General features: G+C 42.1%; 1 protein-coding gene across 2 annotated transcripts; it reads left to right on the forward strand.

The window, feature by feature from the left end:
- Positions 1 to 6,918: 6,918 nt before the first annotated feature.
- Positions 6,919 to 19,350, forward strand: LOC311121769 (protein mono-ADP-ribosyltransferase PARP12-like). Of its 2 annotated transcripts, XM_084196222.1 has the most exons (7): positions 6,919 to 7,379; positions 16,378 to 16,513; positions 16,912 to 17,183; positions 17,341 to 17,428; positions 17,561 to 17,691; positions 17,912 to 18,060; positions 18,285 to 19,350. In XM_084196222.1, the coding sequence occupies exons 1-7, from the start codon at positions 7,108 to 7,110 to the stop codon at positions 19,025 to 19,027; spliced, it is 1,791 nt and encodes a 596-aa protein (XP_084052348.1). In that variant the 5' UTR covers positions 6,919 to 7,107; the 3' UTR covers positions 19,028 to 19,350. The 2 variants fall into 2 exon arrangements, with proteins under 2 accessions (XP_084052348.1, XP_084052349.1); XM_084196223.1 differs by lacking the exons at positions 6,919 to 7,379; positions 16,378 to 16,513 and adding an exon at positions 16,535 to 16,733.
- The last annotated feature ends 3,965 nt before the right edge of the window (positions 19,351 to 23,315 follow it).

Raw genomic sequence — 23,315 nt, forward strand, 5'->3', positions numbered from 1 at the left:
AGACATTGCAGTGAAATGCTTACTTACAGCCCTTAACCAACAGTGCATTTATTTTAAACAAAAAAAGTAAGAATAAAACAACAAAAAAAGTGTTGAGAAAAAAAGAGCAGAAGTAAAATAAAGTGACAGTAGGGAGGCTATATATACAGTAAAATAAAGTGACAGTAGGGAGGCTATATATACAGGGGGGTACCGTTGCAGAGTCAATGTGCGGGGGCACCAGGTAGTTGAGGTAATATGTACATGTGGGTAGAGTTAAAGTGACTATGCATAAATACTTAACAGAGTAGCAGCAGCGTAAAAAGGATGGGGTGGGGGGGCAGTGCAAATAGTCCGGGTAGCCATGATTAGCTGTTCAGGAGTCTTATGGCTTGGGGGTAGAAGCTGTTGAGAAGTCTTTTGGACCTAGACTTGGCACTCCGGTACCGCTTGCCGTGCGGTAGCAGAGAGAACAGTCTATGACTAGGGTGGCTGGAGTCTTTGACAATTTTGAGGGCCTTCCTCTGACACCGCCTGGTATAGAGGTCCTGGATGGCAGGGAGCTTTGCCCCAGTGATGTACTGGGCCGTACGCACTACCCTCTGTAGTGCCTTGCGGTCAGAGTCCAAGCAGTTGCCATACCAGGCGGTGATGCAACCAGTCAGGATGCTCTCGATGGTGCAGCTGTAGAATTTTTTGAGGATCTGAGGACCCATGCCAAATCTTTTTAGTCTCCTGAGGGGGAATAGGCTTTGTCGTGCCCTCTTCACGACTGTCTTGGTGTGTTTGGACCATGATAGTTCGTTGGTGATGTGGACACCAAGGAACTTGAAGCTCTCAACCTGTTCCACTACAGCCCCGTCGATGAGAATGGGGGCGTGCTCAGTCCTCTTTTTTTTCCTGTAGTCCACAATCATCTCCTTTGTCTTGGTCACGTTGAGGGAGAGGTTGTTGTCCTGGCACCACACGGCCAGATCTCTGACCTCCTCCCTATAGGCTGTCTCATCGTTGTCGGTGATCAGGCCTACCACTGTTGTGTCGTCGGCAAACTTAATGATGGTGTTGGAGTCGTGCCTGGCCATGCAGTCATGGGTGAACAGAGAGTACAGGAGGGGACTGAGCACGCACCCCTGAGGGGCCCCCATGTTGAGGATCAGTGTGGCAGATGTGTTGTTACCTACCCTTACCACCTGGGGGCGGCCCATCAGGAAGTCCAGGATCCAGTTGCAGAGGGAGGTGTTTAGTCCCAGGATCCTTAGCTTAGTGATGAGCTTAGAGGGCACTATGGTGTTGAATGCTGAGCTGTAGTCAATGAATAGCATTCTCACGTAGGCGTTCCTCTTGTCCAGGTGGGAAAGGGCAGTGTGGAGTGCGATAGAGATTGCATCATCTGTGGATCTGTTGGGGCGGTATGCAAATTGGAGTGGGTCTAGGGTTTCTGGGATTATGCTGTTGATGTGAGCCATGACCAGTCTTTCAAAGCACTTCATGGCTACAGACGTCAGTGCTACGGGTCGGTAGTCATTTAGGCAGGTTATCTTAGAGTTCTTGGGCACGGGGACTATGGTGGTCTGCTTGAAACATGTTGGTATTACAGACTCAGTCAGGGACATGTTGAAAATGTCAGTGAAGACACTTGCCAGTTGGTCAGCACATGCTCGGAGTACACGTCCTGGTAATCCGTCTGGCCCTGCGGCCTTGTGAATGTTGACCTGCTTAAAAGTCTTACTCACATCGGCTACGGAGAGCGTGATCACATAGTCATCCGGAACAGCTGGTGCTCTCATGCATGCTTCAGTGTTGCTTGCCTCAAAGCGAGCATAGAAGTGGTTTAGCTCGTCTGGTAGGCTTGTGTCACTGGGCAGCTCGCGGCTGTGCTTCCCTTTGTAGTCTGTAATAGTTTTCAAGCCATGCCACATCCGACGAGCGTCAGAGCCAGTGTAGTATGATTCAATCTTAGACCTGTATTGACTCTTTGCCTGTTTGATGGTTCGTCGGAGGTCATAGCGGGATTTCTTATAAGCGTCCGGGTTAGAGTCCCGTTCCTTGAAAGCGGCAGCTCTACCCTTTAGCTCAGTGCGGATGTTTCCTGTAATCCATGGCTTCTGGTTGGGGTATGTACGTACGGTCACTGTGGGGACGACATCATCAATGCACTTATTGATGAAGCCAGTGACTGATGTGGTGTACTCCTCAATGCTGTCTGAAGAATCCCGGAACATGTTCCAGTCTGTGCTAGCAAAACAGTCCTGTAGCTTAGCATCTGCGTCATCTGACCACTTTTTTATTAACCGAATCACTGGTGCTTCCTGCTTCAGTTTTTGTTTATAAGCAGGAATCAGGAGGATAGAGTTATGGTCAGATTTGCCAAATGGAGGGCGAGGGAGAGCTTTGTATGCGTCTCTGTGTGTGGAGTAAAGGTGGTCTAGAGTTTTTTTTCCCTCTGGTTGCACATTTAACATGCTGGTAGAAATTAGGTAGAACGGATTTAAGTTTCCCTGCATTAAAGTCCCCGGCCACTAGGAGCGCTGCATCTGGATGAGCGTTTTCCTGTTGATTAATGGCCTTGTACAACTCATTCAGTGCAATCTTAATGCCAGCATTGGTTTGTGGTGGTAAATAGACAGCTATGAAAAATATAGATGAAAACTCTCTTGGTAAATAGTGTGGTCTACAGCCCGTCTGAAGTCATATACAGGCCCGTCTGAAGTTTGCCAATGAAGATCTGAACGATTCAGAGGAGAACTGGGTGAAAGTGTTGTGGTCAGATGAGACCAAAATCGAGCTATTTGGCATCAACTCAACTCGCCGTGTTTGGAGGAGGAGGAATGCTGCCTATGACCCCAAGAACACCATCCCCACGTCAAACATCGAGGTGGAAACATTATGCTTTGTGGGTGTTTTACTGCTAAGGGTCAGGACAACTTCACCGCATCAAAGGGACGATGGAGGGGGCCATGTACTGTCAAATCTTGGGTGAGAACCTCCTTCCCTCAGCCAGGGCATTGAAAATGGGTCGTGGATGGGTATTCCAGCATGACAATGACCCAAAACACACGGCCAAGGCAACAAAGGAGTGGCTCAAGAAGAAGCACATTAAGGTCCTGGAGTGGCCTAGCCAGTCTCCAGACCTTAATCCCATAGAAAATCTGTGGAGGGAGCTGAATGTTCGAGTTGCCAAACGTCAGCCTCGAAACCTTAATGACTTGGAGAAGATCTGCAAAGAGGAGCGGGACAAAATCCCTCCTGAGATGTGTGCAAACCTGGTGGCCAACTACAAGAAACGTCTGACCTCTGTGATTGCCAACAAGGGTTTTGCCACCAAGTATTAAATCATGTTTTGCAGAGGGGTCAAATACTTATTTCCCTCATTAAAATGCAAATCAATTTATAACATTTTTGACATGCGTTTTTCTGGATTTTTTTGTTTGTTATTCTGTCTCTCACTGTTCAAATAAACCTACCATTAAAATTATAGACTGATCATGTCTTTGTCAGTGGGCAAACGTACAAAATCAGCAGGGGATCAAATACTTTTTTCCCTCACTGTATACTCTACGTGTATCTACAATTAGGTTGAGGGATTCTTCCATGTAATGATTTTAATATGTTCCAAATGTGTACATGTCCAGAGTAGACACAAGGTGCCATGCAAAGGCTGTGTTACAATAATATCAAATACATTTTAAGTATGTAGATGTTCATTTATTTAATCACACTTACGCAGAACAAAACAATCCTTAATGATGCAGTTTTGATTCTTATGTGGTCAAACTATAAAATTAATACAATTAATTGAGCTACAAAGGACACATTTCAAAATAAAAACATGAATTACCTTACAAAGGGGAAACGTTCCATTCTCCAATCATTCACAGTAAGGTTATTATATTGTCTCACAATTGTGTGGATATTTAATCTGAAAACCAAAATTATAAATACAAATTATTTATACATATAAAGGTAATTTCACCCTAAATTTCAAAACAAAAAATAGACTACCAATGCTTATAGATTATTAGATATCACATGAAATGCAGAATTTACCTTGCCCATACAGCGTTCCTTGTGTTCCACCAATCCTCCAGTCTATGTTCTGCAGGCATATAGCGTCCACGTGTTTAGAGTCTGTTCCATGGAAGAGCTGCTTCTCATTCTCCTTCCCTGTGTTTGTCTTTCTCATTACATCTCCTTGCCTTGGGAAAGGAACAGATTCAATTGTCAGTATCTTCATTGGCATGTCACCTCATAGCGTTTGCAAGTGTCTGCTCTTTTGCTACTAGAATCTAAGGACCATTTACCAGTTATCTGTTTGCAGATTAACGCAGACAATATGAACATATTTCTTGGGTAGAATACATTTCTTTTGGCATGAGGAGTTTGGATTCTTACCACGAAAAGACCTCCCACAGGATCCGATTCTGCACCCTCTCAATACTCTTCACACTGAAGCCAGTCATAGTTTGATGGAAAAGATCCAGAATATTATTGTGCTCATCTGAGGAACTCTGCAGAGCAACCCTCTAGAGAGAATGCATTTGGAAAGAACACCTAATTTTACCGATGCGAATGTTATAGATTTATAATGCACTGCCTTTACATTTCTGACCAGATGGAAGATCTTATGAGTTAAAAAGTAAACAATTATAGTTTCAGGTACTGAAGAGTTATCCCTGTGACTGGGTAAAGCTTTGGAGATCAGCAGGCGGTTACCAGAGTCAATTTTGCTGCGGATGAGTAGAGAAATGAGTAGAGAAAGTTAGACAGCATTATAAGAAAGTAAAATCAGTACAGTATAATCTCAACCTCTCTCTACAAATTTATAGCAGTTGAGCACGGGGACCGAGGTTAGTGTAGGCTACTCCTTAACCCCAACATCCAACCGGATTCAAGCCACAGCTGCTGCTACCCCATCGAAGAGAGTTCCAACCACTTTGAATCCATCTAAAACTGCAGCCACCACTTCCTCAAATCCAACCAATTCTCATCCCACTTTACGTTTAGTCCATCAGTCTCTCCCAAAACCTGCCCAGGCCCCATTGATATCCAGTCAATCTCCAGTCCTCATAATGCCAGACCCAAGTTCTCAATTGGTGGATACCAGCCTAGGCCCAGATTTCACTCCCTCATTTGCAAACCTCTCTCACACACTCACTACCCCAGCCAGTACCCCCTCTCGTACGCTCAATACCCCAGCCAGTACACCCTCTTATAGACTCCCTACCCCAGCCAGCACAGCCTCTCGTAGACTCGCTCCCCGAGCCAGCACCCCCTCTTATACACTCATTACCCCAGCCTGTACCCCCTCTCCCTCACTCACTACCCCAGCCATTACACCCTCTCCTACGCTCACTACCCCAGCCAGTACCCCCTCTTATACATTTCCTACCCCAGCCAGTACCCCCTCTTATAAACTCACTACCCTAGCCAGTACCCCCTCTCCTACACTCACTACCCCAGCCAGTACCCCCTCTTATACATTCACTACCACAGCCAGCACAGCCTCTCATAGACTCGCTCCCACAGCCAGCACAGACTCTTGTAGACTCGCTTGCCGAGCCAGCACCCCCTCTTATACACTCATTACCCCAGCCAGTACACCCTCTCCTACACTCACTACCCCAGCCAGCACCCCCTCTCCTACACTCACTACCCCAGCCAGTACCCCCTCTCGTACGCTCACTACCCCAGCCAGTACCCCCTCTTATACATTCACTACCCCAGCCAGTACCCCCTCTTATACATTCACTACCCCAGCCAGCACAGTCTCTCGTAGACTCGCTCCCCCAGCCAGCACCGCCTCTCATAGACTGGCTCCCCAACCCCCCACCCCCTCTCCTATACACTCCCTCAGCCAGCACCCCCTCTCGCACACTTTTCCTTCCAACTGGCACCCTATCTCGGCCTCACACCCTCTCAACGACCACTACTCCCACTCCCTCAGCCAGCAGAACCTCTCACCCACTATCTCGTTCATCCTCATTGAGCACACCTTATCACACATCCTCATACTCGACTTTGTGTGTGTGAGTGCCATTGACGGTATTAACTGTAAAATACCATATTTGGAGGAGGATTTGTTTTTTGGGGGGAAGTATTACATTTGACAGATGTTGGAATCTGTCTCTTGGGTCACGTGCTTCCCCCTCCACGTCAAGCAATTCTTCTAGCACACTCTCCCCCTCAGCAAGCAACCTATCTCGGGTGTTCTCTCCCTCGACAGGTGCCTTCTCTCGTCCACTAACTACCACAACAAGCATCACTAGATCTCCTCCTGAGTCACTGTACAGTGTTCCAACAGCTCAAAGGAGGGACACCAAATAAAAAAACAAGTGCCTTCTCCAATGACTTGCCTTTGTCAGGATTGAGCAGTAAGTTAATGGAAAGCTTGATCGCGAACTTCATTAAAATATATATATATAAATATTAAGAAAGAAAATGTATTAAAATGATGAATGATAAGTGCATTTGCATATTAAAGATGTAGTATAGCTGTGTATCTTTACCTGTAAGGGCTTAACAACAGTAAAGCTGTTCACAACGAACCAGAAGTTTGTAATATTGCAAAAATATGAATTTGATGATGATGTTTCCTATTCAGGTCTGCTGACACAGTCCATACATGAAACAAGTTTGATTTCTTTGTTTTAAACTAAAACACTCATAAAATCATTGATTGTGGATGTTTTTTGGACTAGCCTACTTGTTTCTAAAATATTTTCAAACACCCTAATGTCAGAAACGTTATTTACTTGGACAAATATAATCTTTATTGACATTAAACTGAATCAATGACTCACTACTGCTGCTCCTGTGTGTCTAACAGGCCTATTGTGCTGGAAATGAAGGTTCCACATGCCACTCAGGCAGAGTTCAATGTGACGTATTTAAAAGGGTGTTTACTGGCATTAGTGTGATCTACTTCCTGTTTGTTATACTTGGCTACCTTCATAACAGGGGAGTGGTTACATATACTGTAAGTTTCATTTAGTCAGAAATGGTTTTGTCGCATGCTGGTCACCTGTTTTGTAGGTAATGGAGAGCAAAGGTCTACTTCAGCTTTGACCATATGTACAGTTCGTGCTTTTGCGAGGGCCAACAGTCCGGTGTTCTACTACGGTGACTGACATGGATACAACAGCTCTGATCTACAAGGTCCTCTGTGCCCATAATGGATCATTTGAGATGGGAGAATTGCGTGCCAACATTAGCACGATAGAAGATGACCTGGAAAGTGTTTTAGGGAATCAGGAGATGTTTACCAGTGCTGTCTCTAAGGGAAACAAACTGATAGTTGCCCAGACAAAGATGAGGTTATGCAGAGCTAATGGATGTAGTGGCTGCAGCAATTTACACCTGTGCAAGTTCTACCTGTATGGAACATGTCCATCCAATGAGAGGTAAAACATTTTTACTTTACTGTTTGTTTTTACTCTGGCCTATGAACCGTCTCTGAATCTCTAACGTGCAGTTATTTACCCATCATATTACTTCTATTCATTCTACTATTTTATTTCTTCAATTTTCTAAATTCATGTGGTCTTACAGAATGTGACATAGGTAATGCACTACAGTATAAATGTCAATTGCTACAGGTTCGTGGCAGTTTGTAGATATGACATTTAATAAATACAAAAACAAAACGTTTTAAAGAGTGTCAAAGTCACGTTAATTCAAATCTGGTATCAGGAACAAAAGAGGTCAACACGACTTCTAAGGTATACTAGTTATTTTAATTAATGCAAAAACCTTCAATGGTAAATATGATGTTTCGTATATACGGGCTCTCTGAGATGTCTCGCAGAACACCCCAGACAACTGACACATTGTTTCAGAAACAATACCCAAATACTCTGACAGAAAGTTTCCCACTTCCCTGCTGGCCAATTAGAGTAAAGACTTGAGCGTGGTTCAAACTCTCCCAGCCAATCCGTTAGCTCAGGGGCTGGTCTCATCTCCTCGGCGCCATTTTTTGCACACTTCAGCCAGGCACAAGTTTATCATAACAACCTATCATAGTGAGAAGAGCCAGCTCCCTTAGACATCATTCCTATGTCCAAGGAAGGCTCATAGATCACAAATAACTATTATAGTCTAGCATTTGAAGACACAATCCTTATCTTATTTTTACCCCCTAAAACAGCTCTTCACATCAATCACAGCCTTGCCAGGTGTCACAACCTACATTAGCCCAGTCAAGAATGCATTCTTTCTAAGTTAGTCATCCCATCAATTTAGGAGAATAATAAATCCCCAATAGTCCCCCTTTTCACACCTAATAAGGTGTGATTCAAAAAATAAGAAAACACAGATTGTCCTTCATTATAATACAATACAAACAAAAAATCACACTTTTATTAATAGGCCATAATGATACTAAAAGATTAAAACCCTCAGTCTATCTACACCCCACTTGCAAATTGTTACCAGTCATCAAAGAACTTCAAACCATCACATAAGGAAAGACAAACATTCACATGGTTAACTTGATTAATAAAGCATAAAACACAGGATTAATAGAACACAAAACATAAGACTATTAGAACATAAAACACAAACAGAGAAGTATATTTTGGCCCCCTTTAGACACCCTCTAGTGTCACTCCACCAAGCCTGGTAGGTCATATCCTCAATTCCTTAGGTCGGAGTCCAGGATTGGGCCATATCTCACCATCTTTTGGGAAATCACCTTCTCCATCTCCTTTCTCACCAAACCTCAGACACAGGAAATAAGACAACATCCACAAAGAACAAGTATACCCATAGAAGCTATAACTTCACCCAGAATAGTTACAACAATAGTTTTCCATTTATCAAATATGTTATCAAACCAACCGTTTATGGAGCTATCAATACCAGATCTCTCAGCCAGTTTGTTCGTCAGTGTAGTTACTCCCATGAAGCTCTTTTGTCACTGACCCGTCCGGTGCTATATTGTTTGAGGATGAAAATACAGCACATAGATCCAAACAGAACACAAACTCCGCCCCTCTCAGCCAAAAGCATATCTAAAGCTATTCTATTCTGCCTTGTCATTAAGATAGTTGCCGCTGTCTGCTCATCTAATCCCTTTATTGCATCACAAGTGTGGTTTATAAATCTTTGCTGGTTATAGTAAATATAATTTATCCAATCAACGTTTTTATTAATTGTTGACCACCAAAAAATACTTGAATCAAACTCAACTGCGATCTGATTCCTAGCTTTGAATTGTTCTGGAACCTCTCGAGGTACTCCTATCCCATCACAGGATCCTTTCATCAAAGGATCTCGGGAGGAGGTCCTACTTTCTACGTGACAACTCACCAGTCTCTGACACGTTTGATTGTTTGCGTATGTAGGTGAGTTCACAATCAGTTATCACCACACAACCATCAGATGTCAGCACGGGCCTGGTTTTAGTTCCTACAATCCTCTGGCTGCAACAAAGAGGAGAGATTAGTCATGTTCTCTTTCAGTTGTGACATTCTCTGTGTAGGAGCAGAGCTAAGATGCCCTACTCTGTATCCTATCTTACTAGTCCTAGAATAACAATTATAATCCCCTGAGACTTCAAACGTAGGCAACCTAGGTCGGAATGACTTTGTTATCGGGGGATACTGATAGTTCAAGTTACTACAAGACTCTTTCACCACATTCCCAGGTGGCTTGTATGGAGGATAAACCTGTTTTTTCGTACTTCAGACTTTCAGACAGTACCTACCCTTCTATGGGTCGCACTGCCATTTCTGGTAATTCCCTACCCTCACAACACTACACCTATCCCTAAACTGTGTATGGAGATTTACATATCCCCCACGCTCTCAATATGAGCAACTACATAGTCCCAGGATGTACACGGCGACACACATACAATGATGTCCTCCCCTAAAGTCCCTAATCTTCCCCTTTCCCTACGTCTAGCTGTCCTATGCCTTCATAGACTGTGCTCAGGTATTATTTTATCAACTTGTTTTAGGTTAACTACTACTTTTGGCTGATCAGAAGGGTTTGAGTGTGTTAGGAATATGGCCCCCACAATCAGACAGCTACCTACCGTCAGGAAACCTGTGAATCCCCACCCTTGCCCTGAGAACATGTCAGACGCCAACCCATTACTTCACCTTCTACCAAACTCACACAGGGATGATCAGACAGGGTAAGGGAATCTTCGTTAAGGAGCCAACCCCCGAGCCCTAATGGTGATCGGATCTTTCTCCTAACTCTGTGTTTGTTCATCAGGTGTAACTGGGTTTACCTTTTTGCAGTGTGTGACATGCACCCAGATGGATCTAATAGGACTTGATAGGGCCCTTCCCAACAGGCCTGCTTCCAGTGTTTCTTCTTTTAGGGACTGGATCCACACCCAGTCTCCTGGTGAGATAGAGAGGGTCACCTTCTCCTTTAGTTCACCTGTGGGGCACAAAACCTCTGACATACGGGTGTGGTTAATAAACTATCTTCACACATACATGTTCAGCTCTCAATTTCTATTGTTGTTTTTTCTTTTTAAGTATTTTTATTTAATCCTATCAATATTATTTAATCCTATCACTCCCCCTTTTTGACACATGATTTGCCCATGTGTCAATATTACCACCTTTCTAAACCATCCTTATGTAATTTATCATCCTATTGCCATGCCTTTCATTTTTGGGATTATCTTTTGCTTCTTTATTGCTCCTCCCACTTCCTTTGTCTTTTATGGCAGCTAAATTCAACTTTCATCCAGTTCAGAATCAATTAGTAATCCAATCAATCAATCTCTTATCTTGTAAAAACACTTATGTTTAGTTCAAACTCTGTTCTACCCAGGCTCTCCCGGGCTTGACCTGAAGACTAATTGTTGGACATGACAAGTCTATTTTTTAAGTCACCTAAGTCTTCTGTCTAGCAACAAAGAATAAAAATCTCTATGTTCATGATTAACCCAGTTATATCTAATAGCCCACCAAAAAACCTCATCATCTTTAAATCACTACCAATGTCACATCCCTCGTTACTCTCTACCATTTGGATAACATCCCTGATGTATGTATGCCTCCTTAGAGTTCCAAATTACTTTACCATGGGCTACCATTGCCTTCTCATAGATAACATCACTTAATTTACCCGTATGCAGTACATAATGGAGTACGCAAACTTTACAGCACTTTATCATTACCAATAAGCTCATCATTTGTTTTTTGTTTTAACGGTTTTGGCGCTCCAAATATAGCAGTTTTCCTGGATGAGTTTAACATTCGCCCCTCCTGTGTTATAGTGTGTCCTAGGTAAATGACCTCGCTCTACCAAAGTTGAAGTTTCTTTTTGCTCACTTTGTGTCCCTGTTCTGCCAGGAAGGTTAACAATTGGATTGTATCCCTCTTACATCCCTCCTGAGTGGGATTAGCCAATAGAACATGATCTACATAAACTAACATTTGCTTTCTTCCCTAGGTTCAAACTTTCCCAAATTCTTAGTTATAGCCTGGGCTAAGATTGTAAGATTTTCCGAGTAGCCTTGAGGCATCCTAGCCTAAGTCCATTTCCTTCCCTGAAAAGTAAAGCCAAACCACCCCTGACTATCCGGATGAACTTGGATACTAAAGAAAGCATTAGCTAAATCTATCAATGTAAAATAGGAGTTCTCTGGTTTCAATTGGTTCAGCAATGTATTTCAGCAATGATATTTATATTAACCCCCTGCAAGTCCATGACCATCCTCCAGTCGGCGCTAGGTGCCTCCTTTCTAACAGGAAATACTGGAGAGTTGCATTGTACCACATCTCCAGGAATTATCACCCCTCCCTTAAGTAAATGCTCAAATGTAGGTGTTATCCCTTTTATTGCTTCTGGTTTCATAGTATATTGCTTTTGGTATGGTCTATTATCGAATCGAGGAATCACTTGTACTGGAGCTACCCCCTTAATTAGTCCTACATCTGCTGTCCTTGTGACCATAATTTGAACGGAATTGCTGCTAACTCAGCCTCCTGTTCCTGAGTTAAGAAAATCTCTTCCTGTCATCCGTTAAAACGTATCTCCAGATGGACACTGGGCTGGGTTTTTGCTCTCCAATTTAACTTTATTCTATATCTCCCAGTGGAGTGGCCATACTGATCCCCATTTGGTGTATTCTGCCAGTCAGTAATGTTTTTCCCCTGTTTTATCCATTTACCTAGTGATAACCATTCCTCTGAATGTTCTTCCACTAGGGCAACATGGGGGCTCCACCTTTCACTGTACAGCCTCTGACTCTGTGAACCCATTTTAACCCAATTTGAAAAAACAACAATCACAAATAGCCAGGCCTCACTCAATTTGATAGCTCACTTTTATGACCTAAATACTGCCTAACTGAGATGAGCTAATCTCTTTCTCCTAGTTATAATCTAAAGATGGTAGTACACACAAAACATGATAGATATTCCCAGTCTTAACCCATCAATAATTGTTTGTATCATTCTAATTCCTCCTAACTAATCCATTAAACCACTCAAAATTCCTCGAGTATACAATGATTATTTAATTGATTACCCTAACTCTGCTACATGTGATCTCATCTCAAATGATCCATTTATCAATTATTTATTCAACCCCCTAGGAAAACCTGTCTTCCCTTCTATTGTTCCTGTCCTCCCTGTAAATGTCATATTTGAGTTTTTAGCCAATACAATCACGGTTACATCAAATGTTCCCTCACTTAATGGTATTTTCTTCCTAATATAACTTCCCTAAATGAGATTAAATCCCCTGCCTTCCTCTACTATCCTTATATCATTACTGGATCAATGATAATAACTGTAATAACTATCAATAATACTTGTAATAACTATTTCACATTAAATTGTGTCTTTTCTCTGATAATGTTATAATTGTAGCCTATTCCATCACTTTAATTTAAAATATAAGTTTATGTAACAAATCCATAACCCACCACAGGCTGGCGCTATTCCCCAGCACAACAGCCAATGCATACTTTCATCCTAACCAAAATAAATTATCGTTTTAAAATCGTCCAATTATTCTGTACTTTTCCTGCTAACCCATTTCAGTTCGCTATTCAATTTATTTAACTGTTCTCTCTGATTAGGCCCTAATTAATAAAACAAATACTTGCTATCGTTTATCAGCATACATTTAATGATGTTCCTACCATCTGAACTATACTGTCTCTCATCCTCCCCTTGCTCCTTCGGGGAGAGCGGATGGTAACCTTATAACATATTTTCATAGACTTTTCTAGAATACTTCTATTTAAGCTATCTAATTCAATCTTTCACATTTCTCAATCCACATAGTAATCTAGGTATATAGCCCCACAGCGAAAGCTTTGTCTACTGTCCTTACCTGTGTTCGAACCAGGGACATCGCCAGTCACTCCACACCATCTGTGATGCTCTCAAAGTAACTACTCCCAGCTCATAGAGCAAGTGACGTCACCAAATGAAAATCCCAGTAGCTTTCACCTCAGCAAAAAACTCTCTATCCTTTTGATTCCCTATTGTATGATTTAGTTTTTCTATTTAACCCATAAACACGCTACAAATAGTCCATTCAACATTACCAAACCAAATACTCCATCGTACCCATTCAATCAACACATCAGCCGTGGAATTTACACTCATAAATGCAGATTGTTACTCCATGCCTTGAAATGATAAATAGATTTCCACCAATAGTACTATTAATGATCTCATCTTACCCTCTGACACAAAATGAAGTTCCCTCACTGTACTATGTTAGCTCTACCATGATAATTAGTTCGATTTAACCCTCTATTTGTTTTGTACTATATTATACATTACATCTAAAACAACATTACTTAAGGTCAGTTTATTCCGCCATCATATTATCCAACAACGCCACAATCTTAAACTCATATGGGGCGGCTGGCAGTTTAGTGACCAATAGCGCCGCGCCAACAACCGAGAGGTCGCCGGTTCCAATCCCCGAGCCGACCAGGCGAAAAATCTGCCGATGTGCTCTCGAGCAAGGCACTCAACCCCAATTGCTCCCATAAATCGCTCTAGACAAGAGCGTCTGCCAAATTACCAAAAACGCAAATGTAAATATTCTCTACTTTCTCACCCAACGCACGTCTACGCTCGGTGAGCAAGTTTAGAACACTCTCTCGTCAGATACCCACATGCGTTCCCAGCCAACTGCCAGTCTTTTCTGGCTCCAAAAGCCACACTTTCGCTCTCTCCAGCCCCTCCCCTCGCAACTCTACCTTTTTGAGGAGCTGTGAGGAGCTGCTTCTCGTCCCAGCGCGCCTCCAATATTCCGCCGTTACTCAAAGTACTCCAGTCCATTTATTTAAATCAAATAATTCCCACCTAATTAGTTAAAGTTGGTGCACGTTTATAAACCGAATTATTTCGGTCTAATTGTTTAACCAGTATTTTGCACGGTCAAACATCAAACGTCAAATCAAATACTAAACCGAATTGCTTCGACACAACTATTCAAAAGCAGTATTATGCTATGTCAAACACCAAATGTTATATTTCAAATATATCAATTCAAACGTTCTAATTCAGTCACACTCATTCATCACTTTTCATTTCATGTTTTCGATTGTTACTGACGGGTTATATGGTTTGAGTAACCACAAATCCAACATTTATTCCCAAATTATACCGTTTGGACAACCACAGACGTCTTATGATTCCCAATTTATTTTCTATCAAGGTATACAGGTTTATCATTCACACTTTCATGCATACGACAACACTCGCACTGTTTAACTTTTTATAGTACCTCCTATGGGTGTCTTTTGTTAACGTTTGCGCAATTTAAACCTTATTTCCTATTTGTAATTCTCATTATTTACTGTTTTAAAATATTATTTGTATTCACAGCCAAAAATGGTACACAGTTAAGCGTAGTATACAGTTATCACACAGCAAAAATAGTGCACAGTTATCGCCCTCACTCACAATACACAGTCATAATCCTATCATACAGTCAAATATGTCACACAGTCATCAATTACACCCATGTTCCACACACAATCTATTTGGGCACACAGCCTCTTCTACTATCTTTAAAAAATAATCAGCTGAACCTAGCCATATCCTCGAAGTTATGGACCTTGCCAGTCGCTAGTATTTATCTAAAATTGTCAGAACCTAGCCGTATCTCAGTTACGGACCTTGCCGGTGTAATTCTCCGAACCTTAGTCGTACTGTCGTAGTTATGAACCTTGCCGATGGCATTTACTTAAATCAATTATTCCCTATATCTAAAATTTCCCGAACCTTAGCCGTATCCTCGTAGTTACGGACCTTGCCGGTGTAATTCTTCGAACCTAGTCGTACTGTTGTAGTTACGAACCTTGCCGATAGCAATTACTTAAACCAATTATTCCCTATATCTTCCGAACCTTAGCCGTATGTTGCAATTACGGACCTTGCCGGTAGATGTCAGCATTGTCTCCTGAACCTAGCCGTCTCTTAGCGGACCTTGCCGGTAGAATCAACACTCTCTGGTACCATGGTTTTTTAAACATCACATTTAGCAAAGGTTTGCATGTCACAATATTGTGCTTGTCTACTCATAATAGTTTCATAATTTAGTTCACTTACATCAGACAGGTGTTTCACAAAATTAATTTGGACAAAGCCAATGTGCAGATCTTTGGTTATTTAACAACAGGTATCTGCTTACCTTTTTAGAAGCCCGGGAAGTTTGTGAAACACACGGTTCGATTAAAGAGTTGACCAAATGGGCCGGACAGTATCCAGCGAAGTCCCTTCTACCAGACCGCGTCGGGGTCACCAATTGTCAAAGTCGCGTTAATTCAAATCTGGTATCAGGAACAAAAGAGGTCAACACGACTTCTAAGGTATACTAGTTATTTTAATTAATGCAAAAACCTTCAATGGTAAATATGATGTTTCGTATATACGGGCTCTCTGAGATGTCTCGCAGAACACCCCAGACAACTGACACATTGTTTCAGAAACAATACCCAAATACTCTGACAGAAAGTTTCCCACTTCTCTGCTGGCCAATTAGAGTAAAAGACTTGAGCGTGGTTCAAACTCTCCCAGCCAATCCGTTAGCTCAGGGGCTGGTCTCATCTCCTCGGCGCCATTTGTTGCACACTTCAGCCAGGCACAAGTTTATCATAACAACCTATCATAGTGAGAAGAGCCAGCTCCCTTAGACATCATTCCTATGTCCAAGGAAGGCTCATAGATCACAAATAACTATTATAGTCTAGCATTTGAAGACACAATCCTTATCTTATTTTTACCCCCTAAAACAGCTCTTCACATCAATCACAGCCTTGCCAGGTGTCACAACCTACATTAGCCCAGTCAAGAATGCATTCTTTCTAAGTTAGTCATCCCATCAATTTAGGAGAATAATAAATCCCCAATAAGAGCTAAATATGAAATCTCCTCTCGCTCTTCTTGTGATTTGCAGACAAGGATGCCGTCTCTGCCATGACCTGACATCAGAACACAACATCAGAGTCCTGAGAGAGCATCACCTGGAGGAACTGGACAGGAAGGAGCTGTGTACATTAATGCTGCAGAATGACAATGCCCTTATACCCCCAGTATGTGCCTCATAGGCCTATATACAGTGCAATCGGAAAGTATTTAGACCCCTTTACTTTTTGCACATTTTACGTTACAGTCTTATTCTAAAATTGATTATATATTTTTTCCCCCTCATCAATTTACACACAATACCCCATAATGACAAAGCAAAAACTATTTTTTTTTTTTAATGTTTGCCAATTTATTACAAACATAAAACAGAAATGCATTATTTACGTAAGTATTCCGACCCGTAGCTATGAGACAATGTATGTGTACTAAACTGAGCATGCAGATATCTGTAGCAAGTTACAAAAAATGTCTTTGAATTGGGACTGATGCACTTAAACAGAGTTTGCACTTATCCAATGTCCTTATCAAGCCCTTATCAGGAGTGGTCTGTATTTATCTCCAGGTTTGCTTCACATACAACAAAGGTAGTGGAGAGTACGGCTACTGTCCTGACAAGGAGAGCTGCAGAAGACTCCACGTCTGTGAGCGCTACATTACAGGAACCTGTGCTGCGGACGTGGACTGTGGCAGGTCTCACGACTTCTACGAACCCCACCCGCTCAACACCCTGCAGCAGAGGGGAGTACCTAATGAACTGGTGCCATCCATGTTGTCCACCTACCGCAACATCCAGGCAATCAGGGATACAAATTATGCTAGTGACAACCCACGTTGGTAAGAGACCTTGTAGAGTAGCCTACACTAACCTCGGTCCCCGTGATCAACTGCTATTGGATATAAGTTTGTAGAGAGAGCTGCCTGGTGGATGAGATTATACTGTACTGATTTTACTTTCTTATAATGCTGCCTAACTTTCTCTACTCCTCCGCAGCAAAATTGACTCTGGTAACCGCCTGCTGATCTCCAAAGCTTTACCCAGTCACTGGGATAAATCTTCAGTACCTGAAACTGGATTCAAGGTTCATAATAATTGTTTACGTTTTTAACTCATAAGATCTTCCATCTGGTCAGAAATGTAAAGACAGTGCATTATAAATCTATTAATTCGCATTGGAAAAATGAGGTGTTCTGTCCAAATGCATTCTCTCTAGAGGGTTGCTCTGCAGAGTTCCTCAGCTGAGTACAAGAATATTCTGGATCTTTTCCATCAAACTATGACTGGCTTCAGTGTGAAGAGTATTGAGAGGGTGCAGAATCGGATCCTGTGGGAGGTCTTTTCGTGGTAAGAATCCAAACTCCTCATGCAAAAGAAATGTAATCTAATCAAGAAATATGTTCATATTGTCTGCGTTAATCAAAGCAGTTACAACATAACATATGCAAACAGATGTAACATGTTAACTGGTCCTTAGATTCTAGTAGCAAAAGAGCAGACACTTGCAAACGCTATGAGGTGACATGCCAATGAAGATACTGACAAATGAATCTGTTCCTTTCCCAAGGCAAGGAGATGTAATGAGAAAGACAAACACAGGGAAGGAGAATGAGAAGCAGCTCTTCCATGGAACAGACTCTAAACACGTGGACGCTATATGCCTGCAGAACATAGACTGGAGGATTGGTGGAACACAAGGAACGCTGTATGGGCAAGGTAAATTCTGCATTTCATGTGATATCTAATAGATTTTTAAGTTTATATTAGAATTTGTTATTTTATGTGGAAATGGCATTGGACGAGATCTTTTTTGCTATGCTCTTTCATGTTACATTGTGGAAATACAGTGGAAAAGTTGACAAAACAAATGTCTTTGTAATGTCTCACAGTCACTGTGACTGTCATTGTGATTGTTCTAATTCTAACCCATCTCTTTCCAGGAAGCTACTTCTCCAAGGATGCCAAGTTCTCCCACAGCTACACCAGCCAGTCAGGAGTCAGGTCCATGTTTGTTTGTCGTGTGCTGGTGGGAAATTACATGCAAGGACACTCCAGCTACCTCTGCCCACCCTCAAACGACAGAAGTCCCACAATCTTCTATGACAGCTGTGTGGATGATATCTACAACCCCTCTGTATTTGTGGTGATCGGGAAGCACCAGGTGTACCCAGAGTACCTTATTCAGTACAGGGAAGGGTCCAAGCCTGGGACCTATGTTCCACCACCTAATGTTGTCCAAAACCAGAGCCACCACGACATAAACTGGCAACCTATTCCAGTCATGCTACACTCACAAGCCACCCCTGTGCTGCCCAACAATGCAAGGTTCAGATCTCCTTCCCCAACAGGACCGGCCTTTGCCCAGCCCACACTCAGTACCCAGACACTATTTTCTCACTACTCAAACCCACCCAGGCCCCCCTCCATTCCCTCTGTTTCAAACCCTTCAAGGCAGAGAACCCCCAGACCTACCTTAACGCATTATTCTGCACAGTTTGATTCCCTGAACTCCTTGACACATCCATCGTTTCAGCCAGGTCTGTTGACTTACGTCCCTAACCCACCACCCTGGGTCGGCTCTATGACCTCCATACCACACGCACCTCCGTCAAGGACAAGAAGATCACAGTTGTCTAAAATGAAGGCAAAAAGTAAATCTATGGCATCACTAGATAATCTATAAGCATTGGTAGTCTATTTTTTATTTTGAAATTTAGGGTGAAATTACCTTTATATGTATCAATAAATTGTATTTATAATTTTGGTTTTCAGATTAAATATCCACACAATTGTGAGACAATATAATAACCTTACTGTGAATGATTGGAGAATGGAACGTTTCCCCTTTGTAAGCTAATTCATGGTTTTATTTTGAAATTGAAATGTCCTTTGTAGCTCAATTAATTGTATTAATTTTATAGTTTGACCACATAAGAATCAAAACTGCATCATTAAGGATTGTTTTGTTCTGCGTAAGTGTGATTAAATAAATTAACATCTACATACTTAAAATGCATTTGATATTATTGTAACACAGCCTTTGCATGGCACCTTGTGTCTACTCTGGACATGTACACATTTGGAACATATTAAAATCATTACATGGAAGAATCCCTCAACCTAATTGTAGATACACGTAGAGTATAACTACCTCTGGAGCCAGATAACGCTTTTGTTACGAGAATTTATATCCCAATGTTTAAAAAATGAACTTATTACTCAGTCTGTATCCCAGAGGTTGTAAATCTCTAATAATCAGACCAAGCAGCCCAGCATACAATCATCAGGCTTTATTCATGAGAACGTTCTGAAACTAAATGGTCGTACAATATTTGTATATGCACACGTCAGAGGAAAAATCCCACCCCTCTTTAGGCGGTCTGTAGTTTTCCACTGGAAAACTGCTCTCCTGACCATCAGGTCACTCACACACACACACACACACACACACACACACACACACACACACACACACACACACGCCTAACGCTCCTCCCTAAATTGGGAGGCCTCTTTATCTTGGTTTCTCCTTGTCCTTTGTTATCTGGTCTAACTCCTACTCGCATTGCTAAATGGTAACACAATGTCATACTCTTAACTTGCCCTACGCTCACACACTCTAACACATTTCACACAGTCTCAGGGTGTAATAATTAGCCATACATTATTAGTTTAACTGAGGGTGTGACATTTTAGTCATATCTCACTCACACATTTCTTTATCAGCTTTCAATCAAGCCTGCCACTGTGGTGCCACTTGGATCACCTAATCAGTGGATTGGGCTGATAGTTTCTACACCAAGCTCAGTGACAGGTGATGAGTGTGGTGCCGTGATTGAACAAAACGAACCTTCATATATACCTTATGCACCACAGGACCAAGGTTGCTTACTGTACCCTTTGGCAGTGTTTACACAGGCATCCCAATTCTGATCTGATTGGTCAAAAGAGCAATAAGTGGCAAAATAATCAGAATTGGGCTGCCTGTGTAAACAGTCATAGTAGTTTCTGAATGCACCACTGCCTAAAATAAATGTGTAATGTTAGTGCTACTTATTTTAAGGGGTTTGCTTCCCTCTAGGGGTTATGTTGCTGAATTGCACCCCAAGTCCGCTACATTACTCCTCACCAGTAATCAAACAATCACCAGTCAATGACTTTCAATTGGTCATTGAGTTTATTTAGTTGAAAATACATAAAACACGGAAATCTAACTCCCAGAGTAAAGGAAACATGCTCATCATATTCCTTTTTTCTAGTTGAACATAATTATTGTGTGCTGTAAGAGTTGCAAGGATTTTACACACCAACAATGCATATTAGTCATTCAGAATTTGAACACTTTCTTTCTAAACACTTCAAATTGTCACCAGGTTGATCTTTGACCACCAAATCGTTCAATTAACTCCTGCAGTCTAGATGATGTGATAGTAGTAGAAGATGTGTCAGAAGTAGTGTTAGATGTGGAGTGGGGAGACCCCGAGAGTGTGGAAGAGTATGTGTAAGTGGGGGTGTATGATGAGTGAGAAAGTGTGTGATAAGGTGTGCTCAATGAGGAAGAACGGGATAGTGGGTGAGAGGTACTGCAGTCTTGATTATGTCATTGTGAGTGTTTATTAGGTTAAATACAGAACATGGTGCCCATCCTCTTAGTTCATCCTTATCCATATATTACCTGCTTCTGGCAGCTTGAGTGTCTGCAGTTGAAACAAAGACAGGACGTCGTCTGACCATCCTTATAGTGCCTTATCTTTCGTTTTTTTGCATCATGTCTGTAATTACAAGAATAACTATTTTAACAAGCATCCTTACAGCTTCTGTTCCACATCGCTAATATCTAGGCTACCTGCCGCTGATTTTAGTACTAGAATTTGAGGGGTGTATAAGAGTAGCCTTTTTGGCCCTAACTGTAACTGTAAGTAGGTTGCACATGAGAGCTGTTTTTCACAACAGTTTGAGATGTGTTACCTCTGAAACTCAGCTCATAAGACTGCTGGCCTGCAGTGAACTTCACCACAGCACTTTGATCCTCCTGGTACCTTTTCTCAAGGTCTTCACTGGTGATGGATGACAATCTGTGCATCTCTTTCTGTGATTTATAGAAAAAAAAATAACAGTTTACTCTCTCCAACACCAAATTTGTTGGTCCTTGTAACTCAGCCTGTTTGAGTGTTTCACACCACTTACGATGGATGTGTACTGGACCCATTGGCCGTACTCGTCCTCCCAGAACCACGCCCACTCTGTGGTGAGTACGTACAGTGGGGGGAAAAAGTATTTAGTCAGCCACCAATTGTGCAATTTTCATCATAGGTACACATCAACTAAAAAAAATCCAGAAAATCACATTGTAGGATTTTTTATGAATTTATTTGCAAATGATGGTGGAAAATAAGTATTTGGTCAATAACAAAAGTTTCTCAATAGTTTGTTATATACCCTTTGTTGGCAATGACACAGGTCAAACGTTTTCTGTAAGTCTTCACAAGGTTTTCACACACTGTTGCTGGTATTTTGGCCCATTCCTCCATGCAGATCTCCTCTAGAGCAGTGGTGTTTTGGGGCTGTCGCTGGGCAACACGGACTTTCAACTCCCTCCAAAGATATTCTATGGGGTTGAGATCTGGAGACTGGCTAGGCCACTCCAGGACCTTGAAATGCTTCTTACGAAGCCACTCCTTCGTTGCCCGGGCGGTGTGTTTGGGATCATTGTCATGCTGAAAGACCCAGCCACGTTTCATCTTCAATGCCCTTGCTGATGGAAGGAGGTTTTCACTCAAAATCTCACGATACATGGCCCCATTCATTCTTTCCTTTACACGGATCAGTCGTCCTGGTCCCTTTGCAGAAAAACAGCCCCAAAGCATGATGTTTCCACCCCCATGCTTCACAGTAGGTATGGTGTTCTTTGGATGCAACTCAGCATTCTTTGTCCTCCAAACACGACGAGTTGAGTTTTTACCAAAAAGTTATATTTTGGTTTCATCTGACCATATGACATTCTCCCAATCCTCTTCTGGATCATCCAAATGCACTCTAGCAAACTTCAGACGGGCCTGGATATGTACTGGCTTAAGCAGGGGGACACGTCTGGCACTGCAGGATTTGAGTCCCTGGCGGCGTAGTGTGTTACTGATGGTAGGCTTTGTTACTTTGGTCCCAGCTCTCTGCAGGTCATTCACTAGGTCCCCCCGTGTGGTTCTGGGATTTTTGCTCACCGTTCTTGTGATCATTTTGACCCCCCGGGGTGAGATCTTGCGTGGAGCCCCAGATCGAGGGAGATTATCAGTGGTCTTGTATGTCTTCCGTTTCCTAATAATTGCTCCCACAGTTGATTTCTTCAAACCAAGCTGCTTACATTATACATTTACATTTTTGTCATTTAGCAGACGCTCTTATCCAGAGCGACTTACAGGAGCAATTAGGGTTAAGTGCCTTGCTCAAGGGCACATCGACAGATTTTTCACCTAGTCGGCTCGGGGATTAGAACCAGCGACCTTTCGGTTACTGGCACAACGCTCTTAACCACTAAGCTACCTGCCGCCCTGAAAGCTTACCTATTGCAGATTGAGTCTTCCCAGCCTGGTGCATGTCTACAATTTTGTTTCTGGTGTCCTTTGACAGCTCGTTGGTCTTGGCCATAGTGGAGTTTGGAGTGTGACTGTTTGAGGTTGTGGACAGGTGTCTTTTATACTGATAACAAGTTCAAACAGGTGCCATTAATACAGGTAATGAGTGGAGGACAGAGGAGCCTCTTAAAGAAGAAGTTACAGGTCTGTGAGAGCCAGAAATCTTGCTTGTTTGTAGGTGACCAAATACTTATTTTCCACCATAATTTGCAAATAAATTCATTAAAAATCCTACAATGTGATTTTCTGGATTTTTGTACCTATGATGAAAATTACAGGCCTCTCATCTTTTTAAGTGGGAGAACTTGCACAATTGGTGGCTGACTAAATACTTTTTTTCCC

Source organism: Coregonus lavaretus (assembly GCF_964263955.1).
Source record: "Coregonus lavaretus genome assembly, contig: HAP1_SCAFFOLD_4115, whole genome shotgun sequence".
NCBI lineage: Eukaryota > Metazoa > Chordata > Actinopteri > Salmoniformes > Salmonidae > Coregonus > Coregonus lavaretus.

Coding starts and splice junctions, on each gene's coding strand:
- LOC311121769 (XM_084196222.1), top strand. CDS start 7,108: ATGGATACAACAGCTCTGATCTACAAGGTCCTCTGTGCCCATAATGGA. Junction 7,380..16,377: donor ACATGTCCATCCAATGAGAG/GTAAAACATTTT, acceptor TGTGATTTGCAG/ACAAGGATGCCGTCTCTGCC. Junction 17,692..17,911: donor CTGTGGGAGGTCTTTTCGTG/GTAAGAATCCAA, acceptor TCCTTTCCCAAG/GCAAGGAGATGTAATGAGAA.